Source organism: Canis lupus, chromosome X (assembly GCF_003254725.2).
Source record: "Canis lupus dingo isolate Sandy chromosome X, ASM325472v2, whole genome shotgun sequence".
In the NCBI taxonomy this organism is placed as follows: domain Eukaryota; kingdom Metazoa; phylum Chordata; class Mammalia; order Carnivora; family Canidae; genus Canis; species Canis lupus.
The window spans coordinates 27,497,417-27,514,606 of NC_064281.1; the positions used below are offsets into that span (position 1 = coordinate 27,497,417).

The following is a 17,190-nucleotide window of genomic DNA, read 5'->3' on the forward strand; positions in this document are numbered from 1 at the left end:
CAATTTTACCAAGCAAAAGCCCTACTGTATTAGGAGCTTGACTTTGAGATCAAAAATCACCCTTGAGAATTCCAGCACTTCCATAATTACCCTATTCCATAAGAAAACACACATATAGGTCATTATTTTAGATTTCTTGTTTCATCAGTATAAGATCATTGGACTTTCAAACTTAAGAACTATTAAAGGCTAACTAATTACTCCTAATTTTAGTTAACCTAAACCAGAATTTTTTTAAATTTTTATTTATTTATGATAGTCACAGAGAGAGAGATAGAGAGAGAGATAGAGAGAGAGAGAGAGAAAGAGGCAGAGACATAGGCAGAGGGAGAAGCAGGCTCCATGCACCGGGAGCCCGATGTGGGATTCGATCCCGGGTCTCCAGGATTGCACCCTGGGCCAAAGGCAGGCGCCAAACCGCTGCGCCACCCAGGGATCCTAAACCAGAAATTTTACACCAAGTTCTATGGACATAACTTGCATCTCCTGAACCCTACCACAGGAAGGAGAAAGATAAAAGAGTAGAAATCCCCCCATCCAGTAACTTGCCTGCTATCCATTTTATACATTCTTTTCTAAATAATAACTATTGGAGGTGGGATGCTATTTATGTATAAATAAATATAAATTTACAAATATAAAATTTTGTCTACTAATCTAGTTTAACTCCCTTATCTCACAAACACTAAAATGGAATTGAAGAGAAATCACATGTTCTCTTTAATGCTGACAAAGTTAGGCCTGGGATTCAGTCTTTTATGTTCACTGCTCTTCATATTATACTATGTGATTGATGGAATTATTTCATTAATTGAACATCTTTATGAAGATGCAATAGTGTTAAGCATGTCATATGATTTCAATAACTATTTAAGTTTGTGTTCATAAACAGATATATTTAAGTATCTTTTGTATCTCTGTATATTTCTACACTCACTAGCACAATGCAATGAATAAATCAGTAAAATGTCAAATAAGCTTTATCTCTAGGTTTTTGGTTTCATTATGATGATAGAGTATAATTATTTCTCAAAGCCCCCAAGTGGGGTCACTATTGTATCCAGTCATTTTTATTATTTTAGAGAAAAAGGAGTACTGTGAAAAGTGACAATGTGATTCTTTTGTTAATTAATCTATAATTGAAAATACTGATTTAAAATCTCTTATGCCCTTCTTCAGTAAGGAAAATGAAAGAAGTGCATTTAGTGGCTCACCTAATGCATGAGGTATGAAAGTAACCAACAACTTTGCACAGAATATAGAATGAAAATTCACAAACTTCTCTTGGCCATGCTAAGTCTGGCAGCTTCTATTGTGGAGGTTGAATTCTAGTCATTTTTCAAGATCTGTAAGTCACAATCTAATGATATAACTTGTCTCAATCTACTGTTGAAAGGATCAGGAAAATAATACCCTGTTTTCTCTTAAATATTCTATAGCTTAGTGATACATATGACAGGAAAGATACAAAACCTAGTAATGAAGTATTAGCATCCATTTTTTAAGATGACTGAAATAGCCTTTGATTGTTTAGGTATTACATACTCTAATGATAATCCCTAGAAGAAAAACAATTGTCTTAAACAGCAGAGTAAATTGTTACCAAAAACAATTATGCTCTGAAAATAAATTTTAGAGCCTTTCAGATATTTTCCAGGTGAGGATGGCTTCCTTAAAATAGTGCATAAATTACAAAGAAGAAGCAATGCATTAAGGTAAGCCCAAACCTTTTTGCTTTGGGAAGGTGAGTTCTGAAGGATAACTATGTTTCATGGGTATAAAGTAGTTGAAATTCATATCACATTTCCATATATTTTAGAAACTCTTTTAAATATGTACTAGTACATATAACAGTGATACATTGGAATGCATTAGAAAATATAGCAATTGTAAATCATGCTATTATTAGGTGTCCATATTATTCTAAATAACTTCCAAACATACTTGCCTATTGTTCCAGGGCTCAACACTTACCTGACATATTACATCATATTTTCTCACAAATATTTCAATAATGTTTTTCTCATTTAAGATTATTTATAGCAATTATCTGCATATGTAAATACATATATTTATTTTACATACATTTTGCATGTGAAAGCATATCATATATATTGAAAAATGTGTCAAACGACATTTTATAAAATTTGGGGTAATTACCTTGCAATTTGACACTCACTCAAAAGAGTTGGATTTATATATTTTTATATATTTTTGCAAGCTACCTATTAGGTAAGATTTTGTCTTCATTAAATGTTACACAAATATAGTGTTACCATGCAAAAGTTCCACATCCCCTGGTTCTTCATTAAATAAATATAAATAGACATATAAAATTACAAAATTAAGATATATAAGCTTTGCAATTATTCGTTTTCATGGCTTGAGCATGTCGCTGTCCCTAATGGGTTTTGTCACAGTAAGTATCGGCAATTAGCAAGAGCAAGTTAAATACACACACTTACAGATATGTGCACAACCAATAAAGAGATACAAATGCCCTAGATCATGCAGGAGATGTACAAGGCCCCATTTTAGATATTTGATCCATATTACACACAAGCAATATTATATTTGGCATAATAAGTCAGTAGTGCTTTCCTTAGATGGATGTCTTTTGTGCTTTTTTTGTTGTTGATGGCCTGCAGCATGCTATTTGTTACTTTGCTGTAGGTTACCCCTGAAAGTACATATGTAAACCAGTACAGAATGCAGTTCTAGAATAGCTGTGACATGAAAAGAAAAATGACAGAGAGAGAGAGACAGGGAGACTGGTGAGGGCTAGTGGGGAGAGATTGACCTCCCATGAGATTCAGTGGTAAAATTTCCTTAAATACATTTTGGCCTTCATTTTCTTTTTGAAAACCTTGCTGTGGGGGTTGCTTGCCCCCTTCAGAGTACTGCGCAACCTTCGCAAGAGATCATTTATCACTAGTTTCCACCTTGGAGCAGATCTTCCTACCTTTCCAGTCTTAATTCTGTGAGAAATGGCTGCAAATCGATGGTTGAGCTCTGAGATTTTGGGCTCTACTACTTTCCTGCAGTGGTCGCCGCGGTTTGCCATCAGGTTTGCTGCTTGGTCACGTGTAGAATCCACCTTTGGACGTATGTCATTCATTTCAGCCTTTAAACGCTATATTCCGTGAGCAAGAGACAGGGCTTGAAGTTAGTAATTAAATGGAAGTTGAGAGAGAGCCAGAGAGTGAGAAAGAGAAAGAGAAAGAAAGAACGAGCACATGCAGAGGTATACAGAGGGAGGAAAAAGCCAACTTCCATAAAATAGAGGAGAAGACTGAGAATGTATGTGATCTGGGGAAAATAGGTTGCCATGCTTGTTTAAGTTTGGTCTATGTTTATTTTTTTTCTGATGCAGGACAAGGGATGTTTTCCTGACTTCTCTATGTCGCCTGCAACAATCATCATATTTTATATTTAGTCTTATTTTATCTTAACTCTACTCAATTTCATGGCTGTAGAACCACCTTAATATGTGTTTAGGAGGAAAGATAGCTGAAGAACAATTTTCTATTCCTTTCCAGGTACTTTTGAGTTTCCCTTTGTTTATCATATTGAGTGTCATGGGGAAAAATGGATTTTCCAACAGATAAGGATTCTGTGTCACAGCCAGAGGGAGTAAGGAAGGTTCTGCCTGACTCAAGGGGTCAGAGAGGGTATAAGTGAAATAAATACCTCAGGTCCTTTTATTCCAAAGACCTGAAGGAAATTCTCTGTAAGATGGCATTCCTTAAATACATGTCAAAGGACAAGAGAAAGCAAAATAAGGTATATGCAAAAGGGAGAATATGTTTTGGGGATAGCCTGAAATACATCAACAGTTTTTCATTAAAAAATGCACTATTATCTTTGGAAAATAGCAAGTTTCATTAAAAAAGAAACAAATGAATTGTTTAAACAGAAACTGTAATTTTTTAGTGTTCAATAAGTAGCAACTCACTGGTTAAATACAATTATTTCAGAAAAACAAAATACGGAATCCTTAATTTAAAGGAAATTTGTTAAAATTCAACTCTTCCTATTTAATTGAGAAAGGTGTTATCAAATGGAGATAATATAGCATCAATAAGATAGATTCACACATAATACCTCTCATATCCTTTTATAGGTGCCATTTTTTTTAAAAATGAAGATTGAGTTGCCTTTGAGAAAGATGACTCAGGATGTCCTAATAATTGCTTTCAGTACACAAAGAGAAAACACAAAGCCATGTTTACTTTACAGATAGTTAAAAATAAAAACATCCAGTTTTATATAAGCTTAGTAATGTTACTAATTATGAAGATTTGGACGTTGCATAGGCAAAACGTCCAGATGATTGGATTTCAGGTGTTTACTCAGATAGAGTGTGAATGATACCAGGAAACTGATCCTTGTGTTTGATGTAAGAATACACTACTAACTAGGCAAATGGGCAGAAATTTGCAAAATGACACCAAAATAAATCCTGGAATCCCATCTTCATCATAGTTTACGTTTTGTGTAATTTGCTGAGAGGTGGATATGGACAGATATCCAGATTACAAAACTCTCAAAATCATTAACTCCCATGTGAATTAAGGAAGTAGGGAGGGAAGGAAAGAAGGAGGAGAGGGAGGAAGGAAGAGAGGAAGAACTTTTTTCATTCATATTAAGAAGTCCTTGATAATCGACATGATTGTTGTGTAGTTAGAAAATTGCTTTTCATAATATTTTATTTGCTACCTTAAGTATGTCTTCTTTTTGCTGAGGTTTCTTTTTCTCAGATTCATCCAAAAGTGCATCAGCCTGAATGATCCAGTTTGTGATGTAATCCACATTCTGGTCAAAGTTTTCCATGTGTTTCTGGTATTCCTTAATTTTAGAGAGACATACCATGACATACCATTGGATAGACAATATTCTTAAAAGATTTGTCCTACCTTCTACAATGTTAAAAGACAAAAAAGTTGGCATCAGTAAATTACACATCAGTGTGATCTCCATATAAATTACAGCACAGCCATGGCAAAATAATAAAATACAGTTACAGGTGTTCAGTTAAGAGCCACCATTTATGTGGAGTTAAGAAATTAGCAGACACAAATATTATTATTCAAAGCATATATAGTTTCTTTCTCATAATGATGAGGGGTTGAAAATTCTCCAGCTTCTTTTCTTACCAATAAAAGGTTTAACCACTCTTCTGCTCGGGAAGTGACGGCTATCCAGTTACTATTCAGAAGACTCAGTTTATCTTCCACCAACATTTCCTTCTTGCCCAAAACCGTTTTCAAGGCCTCTCCTACCTCTGTGACACTCTTTAGGTGAACCTTCTGTTTCTCAATCTCTTTCTGAGTAGCCTGTGAAAAGGACAGTATTTGAGCTTGGAGTAATACACTGTAGTCTTAAGATTTAATGCTTTTGAAATGCCTTGTGTATGGTTACTGCAGTAAGATTTTTCAATGATTTAAACCTTCAATATGCCTTAATGAGTGGTAAAAATCATACCATATACATTGTAGTTTCCTTATTGGGTACATATCAACATATTGGTATATAGAAACAAGACAAATTTCTATTTACTTATGATTATTTTCATTTAACAGATAAACACACATATTACCCATGTAAACATATTTATATTTACTTAATTTGTAAACGTATTGGGGGAAGACAGACCTGAGAAACTGCATCTACAAATAAGCAACCGTTTTTAGAAAATTTAGCAATTACTGTACTCTTGAATTTTTACAGCAGAAATTTTCAGTGTTCTGGTGCCAGAAACCTATCTGGCATGTGGTGAAACCTAAGGACTCTTTCTCATAATAATATTTTTTAAAACAAATTTAAATCCACTGGATTTTAAAGGAAAAGAATCCCACTGGAATACAATATACAAAATACCTTTTTAAACTTATACTAATATATGTTTTCTTTCCTAACATGCGTAACTACAATAATCTAGCAGCAGATCTTTAGTGTAATTTAAATAATAATGATGACCATAACTGTTTTTTTTTGAAATATATACAATGGCTAGAATGTGATATAAATTTATTTGACATTTTTACTGGTGGCAAAGTCGCAGCAACTGCTGCTATTACTGGGGTTGGTTGCTCACATTCATAATTTTAAAAAATGTTTAATTTCAATTAGAGGACTGTGAAAATAAAGAGGTAATAAGAAAACTCCTAAGGGGGAGCACAAGCACATTTAATATTAGAAATTATGTAGAAAGTTGATAGAAAAACTGATCCTAGTACCGATGTTTACTGTCCCCTCTACCTACAGCCCTTTTCTTGTGATAGATCATAGTGGACCAGGTGACCATCTTGCATTTCCCTGCCTCTGCCTCATCACTTTCTCGACCACATACAGTTGTAGGACATTCACTAAGAGGTAAGCCAGACCAGATCCTCTCAAGAAATTTAACTAAAAGATACAGAAACCGTCATAACAAATCAGCTAAGCCATTTATAAATGAAACTGATGTCTTCACCACAGCAAACCAAAGCCATCGTAAGACAAAAATCACTGGGGAGCAGGAATAGTAATAAAGAGGAGGGAGTCCACCTGTGAAGAGGCAAATGAAATATGCACAGAGAGTAACAGAGGTGGTCTAAATAATGGACAGCGAGGGTCTCTATGAGTCCAGCTTATATCTCATCTCTGATTCCAAGATGCTCTCAACGTAACTTTTCTATCTATAATAAACCTTAAAAGTTCCTGTGGCTGTCTCCTTCACAGCATCAGGCCTGTTGCGCTCAAAAGTGCTATGTATATATATTTTATTTTTGCCTTTCACATCACATGAGTAGGGGGAATAAATGAGGTTAAAAAAACTGTATTAAGTAATTTGTATACAAAAGATACTGTTTCTCCTATACTAAGATATTCTTTTGGATTTGTATTTTTCTTTTCCAATAGAAAAATATCTTAAATTCAAGTAATTATTGCCAAATGCACTTACTGCCTATCACGTAGAGTGTTATCTGCAATGTAGGTGTCAGCAGTAGTACTTAGGTGAGCTTAGCTGTTCAGAGAAGGAATTCCTTCATGTATCAATAGTAAACTGATACTGAGCTTCTACTAAAAGGGTCATTGTTGTAGCAGTGACATAGGTGCTTCTACTTAACATCTTTAAGAAAATTATGAGAAATGCCTCATTTGCATAACAGCCCCTCTGGAGTTTGACTTGTGAGTGGTCATGGGCTAGATACAGCGCTTTAATTCCTTTCATCTGCATCCTCGTGTAGAACACAACCATTACAACCTTACCTCGTGGCCATTGTTCTAGGCACTGTGAATAAAATGACAGAGAAAGTCTCTGTCCTTATAAAACTTATACTCAAGATATATTTTTCAAAGATATGGAGAGATAGGCAAACTAACATTCCCTCCTTCCCACATTCATTCTAGACTAGTGGCTTGTCACCAGAGGTGAATTATTTGCAAAAGTAACAGCTCACAAAGTTAGTTAATCTTGCTTTCTATTTGGATTTATAATTATCTCCTAAAATGTCTTAAAGATGACACTATGTTTTGGCTTTGACATAAAAAAATTGTCGTATACACTGACATTTGTATCTTCTATGCCAGGCAATGCAATTAAAAGCAATGGAAATTTCCAAATCTCAGGAGGGTTAGAAGTTTTGAATTTAGGAAATATTGTTGCAAAAAGTTCATGGATCACAACCAACTATTATGGATTAAATATCTGCCAAAATTCTACTGCTAATTTCAAGAGAAAATGTTTAACGTCCAGGGATACTTCATTCAGTTAATGAAAAGAATAAAATAGGAAGTGTAGATAATTTCTGGTGTCACCTTAGCTTCCCCAGTATGATAAGATAGAACTCAAAGACATTAAATTTATCACCATGGTGAACATGAGCTTGAAAAAAGCAGTGATTATTGTGGTGGACCTAATTGCTTATGGCCAAAAATGATTTACTCTTTCCACTCTTACTGTAATAAAGCCTAGAGTTCAATCTTTACATTTGGCATTCAAGAACAAACTGATATTAAATCATTTTTATAAATACTATAATAGGGAAAACATTGTGCTCATTGAATGGACTTTTATTTTTCGAAAAATATGTTTACATTAGCTTCAGGTGTATAAGAGACTTATTTTATTTTATTTTTTTAAGATTTTATTTATTTATTCATGAGACAGAGAGAGAGAGAGAGAGAGAGAGAGAGAGGCAGAGACACAGGGAGAGGGAGACGCAGGCTCCATGCAGGGAGCCTGACTCGGGACTCAATCCCAGGTCTCCAGGATCACATCGCTGTGCCACTGGGGCTGCCTAAGAGACTTATTTTAAATTAAAAGTATGACTTTACAAAACTATCATCTTAGACTTCAAAAAATATACGGATTTCGCTTTCTGAAGATCTCAATTAAATATTAATTGGTGAATTGGCTTTTGATGCTTAAAATCTATTCTGTACTGTTCCATTCACTGCCAGAGATTAGGTAGGAGTTAGCTTTTGCATATCATGCTTTAATTTTACCCAGTTTAGCTGAAGAGAATAGCTAAAATGCAATAAAATAATTTGGTATCATATTAGAAAGAATATATTTTTTTGACAAAGATGAGTCATCATTGGGATAAGCATGAATGGCTTTAAGGGAGAGGTGATACTTGAAACTGAAGTTCACCATTACGGATCGGATGGCTTGGTTTGACTACAGACTGAGTGCCAAACAATCAAGAAAATATGAAGGTCCAAATCAAAAACCACCACAAGAAAAATATGGGAGACTTACTGGAAACTAAAAACATACATTTTATGATATCAAGGAACCATTCTCTTAGCTTTAATTGTTTCCCATACCATAAGAATGTCTATTGTTGCTGATGCATTAAGAACTGAACCACTGGATTGAACTCCAGCTACCATTTTGGCCTTTCTCTCCATACTCTCACTCATATCTCTCTAAGGGATGTAGTTTTTAATGGGGTTGGTGAGATGGGGAGAAAAAGTTGAACAAACATGATACTCCCTTCTCTTAAAAAACATCAGCATCCATGCCTTCTTTGGCTGCAGTGTTGGGTGAGGGATGGAGAAGATTCTGAACGGTCTACCCTTCTGAATAGAGAAGTTCAAATTCAGTGACTAAACCAACTTTCAGGACTTTTTTTTCAATCTTGCAGTATTGTGACAGCTTCTGGGGTTGATTTTAAGGTTCAGTAAAAAACAAAATTATGCACATTCAGTTTTATTTTGACCTATGACATGGCCATAAGTCCAATTTCAGGAGCTTCAGTAGCAGCTTAATGTGAACTGTATACTTGGCACCTGGGGTTTTTAATGATATAGAAAAAAATATCAGCTAAGAATAGAACTCGGTTTAAATATTAACTGTCATAAAATCTAACATATTTTACTGTCCATATGTTTAATTTGTAACATTTGATACCAGCTCCAGAATAGAGTTGAAATATTAAACACTAATTTCCATGATTTCAAAGAAATAAATTTGTTGTCAACTTCTTCCTAGCCATAGCAATTTTCAAATGCTACTTCAATTTCCTTATAACAAAAAAGGGGTGGCATAGGTTAATTTCTCCTAATAAAGATACTCATGTGTTCAGGTGAAGGATGGAAAATGCATTCTGATTCATTCTTCATATCTGAAAGTTAAATCACTCAAGTCTAATTTAAAATGGCATGAGGTTCAGGATTCAGCCATCAGCTTATCAATTCACTTCACTTGATGGGTTAGCAGGCTGGGAAAACTCTTTCTGTTGGTCTCTGATGATCACACCATTATGTGATGGAAACATTTTTGTTAATTTTATTTAAAGATAAAATAGTAAAAAGTGTAAGATTAATCATCCAGTCTCACAGAAAACACATCCACACCCATATTCTGAAAGAGGCAGAGAAACATAGGCCATTTGGGCTTGAGCTCTCATATTTTCAGAGGTCCAGTGGCTTCCACAAGTTTTCCTGGAATTTTCCAGTGGCTTATATTCTTAAAATGACTTCTCTGACTTCCTATCATTCTGATTCCTCACCCCCAACCTTTTTAATCTCTAAGTGTCTCCTGTCCTATAGATTCTATCTTCCTTCAACCACACATTTAGTAAAAAATGTGCCATAATGCCATTTCCATATATCTTTACCACTTTACTAAGATGCTAATTAATTGTTGTTTATTTTAGCTCTTTCTTAATCTCTTATGTAAGTTCCCTGTAATATGGATGAAGGGTTAACAACTAACACACTCAAAAGGGTATTTTAAAAGGTTCTCCTCCGCAAGTGGATTCTGCATTTAGTCAGTCTACATAAGTGTTAAACTATTTTTGGTCATCAGGAATGGAAAAGAGTTCTCTCACCTTCAGGTACAAAATATAGTTATGAGAAGAAAATTTTAAAATTACATTATTGTGAATTCTAAAATGCATTTGTCACATATTAAGATTTCTGAAATTGACATGACGCATAGAATTTGTATTTATGTTTAAGGTGGTGGTGTTTCTTTTGATCCACAACAGCTGCAATTAAATCAATGGCATGTCATACAATCTAATGTCTTAAATGTAATAAAATATGTTATTAATTGTTTTCACAGGCCCTTACATTTCTGTCACGGCTAGAGGTTTAGGACACATTTTATTATTAGGCTAATGTGATGGAATAATATAATGATAAATTCAAAAAGCACATAAAACATTAAATAGTAGATTTTGTGGCAATGTGTATTGACTTTTTATTAATAATGCATTGTCTATTAAAGAAGAATTTCATGAAAGCAGAATTTGCAGAACAGAAATTATAGCTATAACTATAATGACAGTGAATAGTGACTCCAATGGCATTTAACAGATGTTCTATTTTCTAAGTAACAGCTGCTTGATGCATTCATTGTACCAAGTTAATGGTCTGCTAGTGTTATTTCGCTTCATAGATAAATTACTATGCTCGCTTTAAAAAAAGATATGTAATTTTTCATGGGAATGATAGTGTAACAGACTTTAGAAATAAGTAATAGTTCTCATGCTTTTATAGCTAAAAGGAGTGATGAGTTGAAGCAATTATCCAGATAATCTAGGACCAGAGGCCAGATCTCTTTAAACTGTGAAAGGTGATTGTTTAAAAAAAAATACAGGATACGGCTGACTAAACTGAATGTAGAACTTATAGCTACTTGTATTGCATTATCTAGCGGTTCTCAAACTTTGCTGAATTATTAGAGACACTGGCTATACTCAGGCCAATTAAGTCATAATCTTTGGGGAAATGCTCCAGGCATTGACAGGCTTTTAAATTTTCCCGGGTGATTTCAGTGTGCAGCCAATGCTGAGAACCAATTGGAAAACAAAATGATGCATTCTGTCACAAGATTTTATTGGGTGATTGCCATTACATTTTAGGATTGAAATGACAGCAGAAAGAAAATTGAGGAAACTTATCATTGTTCTTCCTCATGTTGAATACTATAAAAATCTGTCCCTGAAATCTAAGTGAAAATCACAATGACTTGTTATTGTGGCTATTTAGACATCAGTCATTATGCATTACTTAACACCCTGAATTGAATTCAACATTTGTGTGTATGTGTGATTCTTTCAGGCAACTCTTGATATCCCACCACTACTGTTAATAAAATATAATGGTCAATTTATGAAAAACAGTAGACAGGAACTATCCAAAAAGCTGATGAATTCAAAGTTTTACAGAACCAAAATAATTTTTCCAGGGAATTATATTTGATCATTTTAATTTTTTACATAAAACTGTGAATTTTAAAAGGGCTTTAATGTAGCTGAATTATTTAGTGGCTTTGAATTTTTGACTACTGAAACTAAATTAGGAATACATAAAATCTGCTAGTGGTTAAATCAGAAAGTCATATAGATTAAACTTTGCTGAAGCTTACATTTTCCAAACATAATTATCATTAGAGATATAAACTTCTATTTAATCATGTAATTATTTACTTTCATACAGTTATATTTTTGTGCTCAATTCATATGCTAAATAATTGTAGCCATAATGGGATATTGAGAATTGACTTACTTATCTCCAACTAATCAAAGTGATTTTAGGACATTAACAAATAATTCTTAAAATCTAAAATAACACCAGTGGCAACCGACTATAGGACATAATATGAGACAAATGCACACAGGATTTTCATTTTATTATTTTCATGCAGACTTATTTAATCTGCACTTTAAATTTATTCATTGTGTATATTTTTCTTATTGTAGATGACAAATTACTTTTTCTGTCATTTTAGAATTATATAACCTTAAAATTACTAGAAAATATGACTTCTAATAATTATAGTGGGAAAAATCATTTAAATCAAAGATAGTATTGGATTTTAGTTACAGATTGCTACATGCCAAGACTTCTATTTACGCATCTATAAAATGGGAATATTTGATCAGATTGTTCATGTTTCCATTTGTTCTAAAACTTACCACAATGTTAGAAGCACATCAGCATTTTTCTCTTCTCTCAAAAAATGCCTGTCATTATGTTTTAATTGTCATCTCTTAAATTGCAATTTATTTTATTGAATGGATATTTACTGAGCATGCCCTATGGGTCATTATTATATTATGTGCATGGGAAACATCAGTGAACAAAACACACATTTTTCCCTTCTCTTGGCAAGTGAAATTGTTAAAGCCCATGTAGTAGTCCAAGAAGGTAGAACCTGTCATGACAGCCCAGGGATCCCCAGGTGCTGCTAATCTGTTCTAGTTTGCCTTACCATTTCCTTCCACAGTGTCTGTTTCTACTCTATAGACATCAGGGTTTCTGATCTCAATCTGGCAAACTCCCTTAACAGAGATTTGTAAGGTATAAAGGGGGAAAATGTCTTATCAAGAAACTGTCACTAACATGACAGTTGCAGTCTTTTCAAGGCATCTCTGTTGTCCAAACCATGCAGCTAGGAGTGATCCATTCCTTCAAAATTGTTTTGTTTTAGAGAGAGAGAGAGAGAGAGAGAGAGAGAGAAGAAAGAAAGAGAGAGAGAAAGAGAAAGAATGAGTGAGCAGGCAGCAGGAAGGGGCAGAGGGAAAGAGAATCTTAAGCAGGCTCCACACCCAGCACAGAGCCCAACACAGGAGTTGATCTCACGACCCCGAGGTCATGACCTGAGCTGAAATGAAGACTTGGGTGTTTAACAGACTGAGCCACCCAGGGGCCCCTCAAAATCTTAATATTAATTTTTCCCTCTATATCACCACTCTAATGGAGATAGACTGAATTTCAAAATACAGGGAAAGAGCTACTGAGCTTTAGGAATTTCAAATTAGCATTAACAGTTAACTTTTTGATTCCTATTATTAAACTTTTATCTCATTTCTGCTATTATTCTAAAAATGTCTGCTTCCTGTTATTTGAATTTAAAATGTTTTCTTTTACCTTTTAAAACTTTGGACTACTTTTTAACTGTATTCATTCTTTCCTGCTGTACCTGCAGTCTAGAAGCATGCTCATAAGGTGAGAGCCTACAGGACAGCTTCCCTTGCTTCCAGCTGTGCTTGCAGCTAATCAGAATTGATGCCATCCTAGATACTTCTGAAAGTTCTCCCATTCTTTCTCTTCCTAATGCCACGAAAATCTGATCTGGGGTACCTAAGAGATTGTCAGGTTTATAGTCTTCCCCAAATGCATGCAACATTTAATCATTTCAAAATGTTTTTTATACCACCCAGTATCTTTTGGGAGGCTATGTGTTCTAACACCTATGGTTTTGAACATGTGACTATAGAATTTTGAGCAGGAGTAAAACCTAAATGAAAGATTCTGTTTTGGAAAGTTCACGTCTATGACATTGTTGGCCTATCAAAAGGACAGTGACAAACTCCTGATACTCATTCATTAAGAAGACACAGAAAATCCAGGGTCAGGCTCATGGCATTAGTTTTGCATGGAAGCATGTTAACAGAAAAATGTCAACATAAACCTTTTCATTATGCCTATTATAAGAATATTTTTCAATTTATTTATTTATTCATGAAAGACACAGAGAGAGGCAGAGACACAGGCAGGGGGAGAAGCAGGACCATACCCCGACTGAAGGCAGATGCTTGACCGCTGAGCCACCCAGGTGTCTCTTATTATAAGAATATTAACAGAAGTGCTATCTCATTTATGACCCTAATTTTTCTTCTATATCTAATTTGAGAAAAAAATTCTCACTAGTACATTAAAACTATTTCTTTTTTTCATTAAAACTATTTCAATTAAATTTTTAATAGTTCTAACACTTTGAATCTCTGATATGTTTGCTTCCATTTCAGTTATACAAGATGAATAAATAAACTTTATAGATCTGTTGTAGAATTTTTGCCTATACCTAACAATACAATATTGTACACTTTAAAAATGTTAACTGGGTAGATCTCATGTTAAGTATTCTTTAGCACAGTAAAAAAAAAAAAAAAAGTATGTCTACTTTTTAGTTTGTCCAATAGGAAGCTTGGTGCTAAATTTTTTTAAAGATTTTATTTGTTCACTTACTTGACAGAGACAGAGAGAGGTGGGGGGGGGGAGAGAAAGCTCACATTTGGGGAGGAGCTCAGGAGAAGGGAGAGGGAAGGGTAAAGAATCTCAAGCAAACTGTGCTGAGCGTGGAGTCCAACACAGGGCTTGGTTTCAGGACCTTGAGATCATGACCCTGAGATCATGACCTGAGCTGAAATCAAGAGTCAGATGCTTAAGATGCTTAGCCCACTGAGCCACCCAGGAACTCCAGCTTGGTGTCAAATTTTAAGGCTTTTTTTTCTCCTCTGCCTATTCTACTATCCATGGGATATTGTGAGCATATTTCTGTACATGGTTTCCTACTATGATTTTCCCTTTCTCTAGTTTTCTAATTTATTTGTGTTTTTTTAAGATTTTATTTATTTATTCATGACAGACACAGAGAGAGAGAGAGATGCAGAGACAGAGGCAGAGGGAGAAGCAGGCTCCATATAGGAAGCTCAATGTGGGACTTGATCCCGGGTCTCCAGGATCACACCCCCTGGGTCGAAGGCAGCGCTAAACTGCTGGGCCACCGGGGCTGCCCTATTTGTGTTTGATCAGATGAATCATATGCACCTCTTTAAGCCACTATATAAATATTTGGAACTAGATACATAATAAATAAGTATAATTAAAATAGAGTAAAATTAAGGCTCAAAAGATTTAATTGTAGTCAATATACTTGAAGGTATACTCTGTTTGAATAAACTAAAGATCAAATGAATACTTCATTAGTAACTAAATGTAATGTATAAGAATATTTTTATTTAGACATTCAAATGTTTTATGTATAAATAAATATAATGTTCTTAGATCAACAGAACTGAAAGAAATTCAGTAGAAATAAATGAAACCCTTTAAAAATAAATTGGCACTATATATTCAAATTTTCTCTAAGTCAAAAACATTTGGAATGATAGGCAAATACATTCAATGTATTGCATTTAAATGAATACTCAATTTATTTTTAAAAAACAATCTGACATTTATCCTTTGAAATGGCAGACAAGACTTGAACAGTTGGGAGTCAAGTTCTCCCTCTACCAAGAAAGCATGTGAAATGAGAAAGTACTAAGGAATCATGGGGTTTCATTTATGAGTTTGAATTTTTTTTCATTTTAAAAAATTATCGTAAGTGTGACCACTTTATATCTGTAGGTCACATGTTTTTATTATATGATTGTGATTTTTAAAAAAGCTTTCAGCACCTTCCAAGTGAATTTCTTGAACAAAGTATGTAATTTGGATGCAAATGTGTATACTTTTACTTGACCACTAAGGGGTCCTAGAGTATATCATTAGCAGCTTAATGTTCAAAAGATCTGGAAGGGATGGTAAATTATATATATATAAAAGAAATGCTACTTTTCCATACTTTTTTCCTATTGGATCTCAAGTTAGTATTGCTCCTTGGTTTTATGGAAAATACTTTCCAGATGGACCTAAGAAGCTGATACATCTTCAGGTCACTCAAGACTTCTAATATAATAAGGATAATCTAGAAATGTTTAAAAGTTAATTAAATGATAGTATGATATTTTAATGATTTCATAGTGAAGCTAGTGCAAAATATATCTCCTTAGGTGACTTACTCAATGACCTTATGGGGACTGTGGAATTCAGAGTTCTTGTGTGGCATACTTTCATAGTTTCACCACATCCAATTGTAATCTATAGGTAGAGTTTTTAAAATCCCCTTCATTTTCAGCTCTATTCCTTTGTGCACCATTGTGGTAGCATTCTAAATTATATTTATAAAGCTATCCCATCGCTATGAGCTGAAATGAGTCCCTTCAACATTCACGTGATCAAGTCCTAACCCCAGGACTTTAGAATGTGACCAAATTTGGAGAAAGGAAACTTAAGAGACAATTAAGTAAAATAAGGTCATTATAGTGGGTCTTCATCCAATATGGCTGGTTTTTTTATAAGAAGAGAAATTTAAACACAGGCCAGTACAAAGGGACAATCATACAAGACACAAGAAGACCACTATTTACAAGCCAAGGAGAGAGTTCTCAGAACAAACCAACCCCGCCAAAACCTTGACATCAGACTCACAGATGCCAAAACAGTGGAAAATAAATTTCTGCTGTTTAAGCTACCCATATGTGAACGTTTGTTACAGCCAATCTAGCAAACTAGTATAGCCATTAAACTGGATATGAACAATAAAAAATATTTTTAAGGGAAGGGTGTTTTAAGGGAAGGGCGACTGAGAATAAAACCTAGATTCTTTTCATGACTCTTCTCCATGCACTCCTTGCATGTTTTACTATATTTCATACTCTAATAGATCATTAGTCTTATCTGGGCCTTTTTGTTTGTTTTAGAGTAGTTAATGGTAGAAATTGCCATCAGTAGGACACGGGTTTTTATAAGGAGAAACAGATGATGCAGATCTTTGTCTACCTTTATTTTTTTTAAAGATTTGATTGATAGATTGAGAGAGAGAGGGAGAGAAAGTGCCAGCACAAGCAGGAGAAGAGGCAGAGGAGGAGAGAGAATCTTAAGCAGGCTCCACCCCCAGAGTGGAGCACCACATGGGGCTCTATCCCAGCACCCTGAGATGATGATTTGAGCCAAAATCAAAAGTTGGAGGCTCAACTGAGAGAGCTACCCAGGTGCCCCAGTATTTTCCACCTTTATCTTATGATGTAAAATATAGGGGTGATACTGATGTAGCCAAAGCTGCTATGTGTCCCCCAG

General features: G+C 34.5%; 1 protein-coding gene across 15 annotated transcripts in view; it reads right to left on the reverse strand.

Annotated features, from left to right (window-relative positions):
- DMD (dystrophin) overlaps nt 1–17,190 on the reverse strand; it is a 2,170,621-nt gene that overhangs the window by 1,212,083 nt on the left and 941,348 nt on the right. For all 15 annotated transcript variants that reach the window (XM_025439443.3, XM_025439430.3, XM_025439477.3 and 12 more), the window contains 3 exons: nt 5,157–5,336; nt 4,720–4,848; nt 2,963–3,133 (listed from right to left, as the gene is read on the reverse strand). In XM_025439443.3, the coding sequence (XP_025295228.1) occupies nt 2,963–3,133; nt 4,720–4,848; nt 5,157–5,336 (480 nt within the window). The remainder of the gene's footprint in view (nt 1–2,962; nt 3,134–4,719; nt 4,849–5,156; nt 5,337–17,190) is intronic.